This window comes from Martes martes (genome assembly GCF_963455335.1).
Source record: "Martes martes genome assembly, chromosome: 11".
NCBI lineage: Eukaryota > Metazoa > Chordata > Mammalia > Carnivora > Mustelidae > Martes > Martes martes.
Genome location: NC_137899.1, coordinates 775624 through 777740, shown reverse-complemented (window position 1 = coordinate 777740; position 2117 = coordinate 775624). Strand labels below are relative to the sequence as shown.

The window sequence follows — 2117 nt, the reverse complement described above, 5'->3', positions numbered from 1 at the left end:
CACAAAACTCATTCACTCTAAGGTATTAATGACCAGATCCGTGAGCCTTTGAGGAGCACGTGCAGTACATGTGGGCTGGCATCGGGGGGCTGCTTAGCACAGAGGGGTGTCGGTCCTGCGAGGAAATGTCTGTGACGTCCAGACTGGGAAGATGGTTTTGAATGGAACAAGAGGGACGTCCTCTCAGGCTTGCCAGCGACAACACAGAGGTGCACTGGCCAGCTTCAGACCATGGAAGGAAGACCTCGATCTGGCCCTACCTTCTGTGAGTGAGGCCCTGGTCTAGCTACAGGAGACCATATTCTGCAATGGGTAGATAGAAACACACAGGAAGTCCAGGGGGACGAGTCACACTGAACACCGTGTCACCGTAATGTGTGAGTCATTACACGGCCATAGGACAGTAAGAAAGAAACCAGGAGTATGGAAGAGTATGTGTCCTGTCCAGGGTTTCCTTCTAAAGTAGTCATGGAGGGCAGTGCGTGAGTGTCCCATGAGCTGACGAGTCTTGATAATTCTCTTTGGGAGCTGTTTTTGGCGTCCAGTATGTAACTGTGGGTGCTTTGTAACTGGATTTAGTTTTTGGCACTTGACAACCTTTATCTGGATAGGAGGCATGCGAAATGTGGGAAATCACTCATGACGTTGGAATGAATGAGAGGTATGGCTGTAAAGGAAAACGATGGTTTTCCTGCGTTAGAAGCTTGAGATTCCCAAAGAGGAGTTCCACAAAGGGGAAGGACACAGCCTGTTGTATAGGAGCTGGAGGGCGGGGCTGGGCAAGGAGGGGACAGTGGTGTAAAGGTGGCAGGCGTTCCAGGCACTTTGATTTGCCGTCTCTTGGCCTTCCTTGTCCAGGAGAAGGTCTCTTCTGAGGGAAAGACATCAATGACCTTCGCTGATAACTCAGATGACACAGTGAGGAAGATCAAAGAACACGTCCGGGCTAAGACCAGGATTCCCGTGCGGGACCAGGTCCTGTTGCTGGGCTCCGAGATGCTTAAGCCCCAGAGGAAGCTGTTCTCTCATGGCATTGACAAGGAGACGACCACCCACCTGACTCTGAAGGTGGTGACGCCCAGTGACGAGGAGCTGCCCGTGTCTCTGGTGCAGCCAGGTGATGGGGGGCAGAGGCACCTCCTCCAGGTGCGAAGGTCCAGCTCAGTGGCCCAGGTGAAACAGATGGTCGAGACCAAGACCGCGATCCCGCCTGAGCGACAGATTGTGACTTGCAATGGCAAGAGGCTGGAAGACGGGAAGACCGTGGCGGATTACGGCATCAGACGAGGCGCTTCACTCTGGCTGGGAAAATACTGCATTGGGGGGTGAGCCTGCTGCTAGCTCTCACTCCTCCCACATCCTTTGATGATTTCCCCAAATAAATGAGAAAGATAAACAGGGAAAGGTAGGGGTGAAGTGGGAAGGAAGACTGCAGAAAACTTTCTAACTCCATGATTTTTTGATCAAACACAATTGATTAGGTGTCTGCATTGTGTGTATTACTGAAAATAGAAAATAGTATTTTAAGGCACAGTTGAGATAACATCAAAGCCAGCTTGAAAATTAATCCTTTCCCTCCTCCCTCTGATTTTTAGAAAAATTCCTATTTCTTCTTCTGCCCAACAAGATAGTAAGTTTCACACTGGGATGCATGTTCCCCTACTTTCTGTGTTCCCACCGATACATTTCATCTGTAATATCACTCAATATGTTGAATTGAATTGAATTTCTGCTTGTACAGAACAGTGAAATGATTTATATTGAAGTGTGTTAATTCCTCTGATATGATTACAATCTAAGCAATAAAGAATTTAGAAACGCAACTCAACTACCTTCTCTGTCCTTATTGAACGTTGTTTGGTAGGAAATGAATCCCGGCACGGTGTGCCATCTTACTCTCTACGCCCCACTGCGAATTCAGCTGTTCTTATTTCTGGAGATGATGGTGGGCGTGGGAAGACACCTCCTCTGGGGGCACAGAGATTTTGTTCTCCAGTGGGGGGGTCCCTGCGGAAGGTGTGGTTGTGGAGCCGTCTCTGTCCTGCCTGCGTTAGGGTCTAGCAGGTCTACTCTGGGGTGGGGGCATCGTTTGGGTGGGGGCTTTCGGTTGGACTCTG

General features: G+C 49.6%; 1 protein-coding gene across 1 annotated transcript; it reads left to right on the top strand.

Annotated features, from left to right (window-relative positions):
* Positions 1-888: 888 nt before the first annotated feature.
* Positions 889-1329, top strand: LOC308352118 (ubiquitin D-like; the record flags this gene model as incomplete). Its single annotated transcript, XM_080818173.1, has 1 exon — positions 889-1329. One exon carries the CDS (start codon positions 889-891, stop codon positions 1327-1329), a length of 441 nt encoding a protein of 146 aa, XP_080674299.1.
* Positions 1330-2117: the final 788 nt, after the last annotated feature.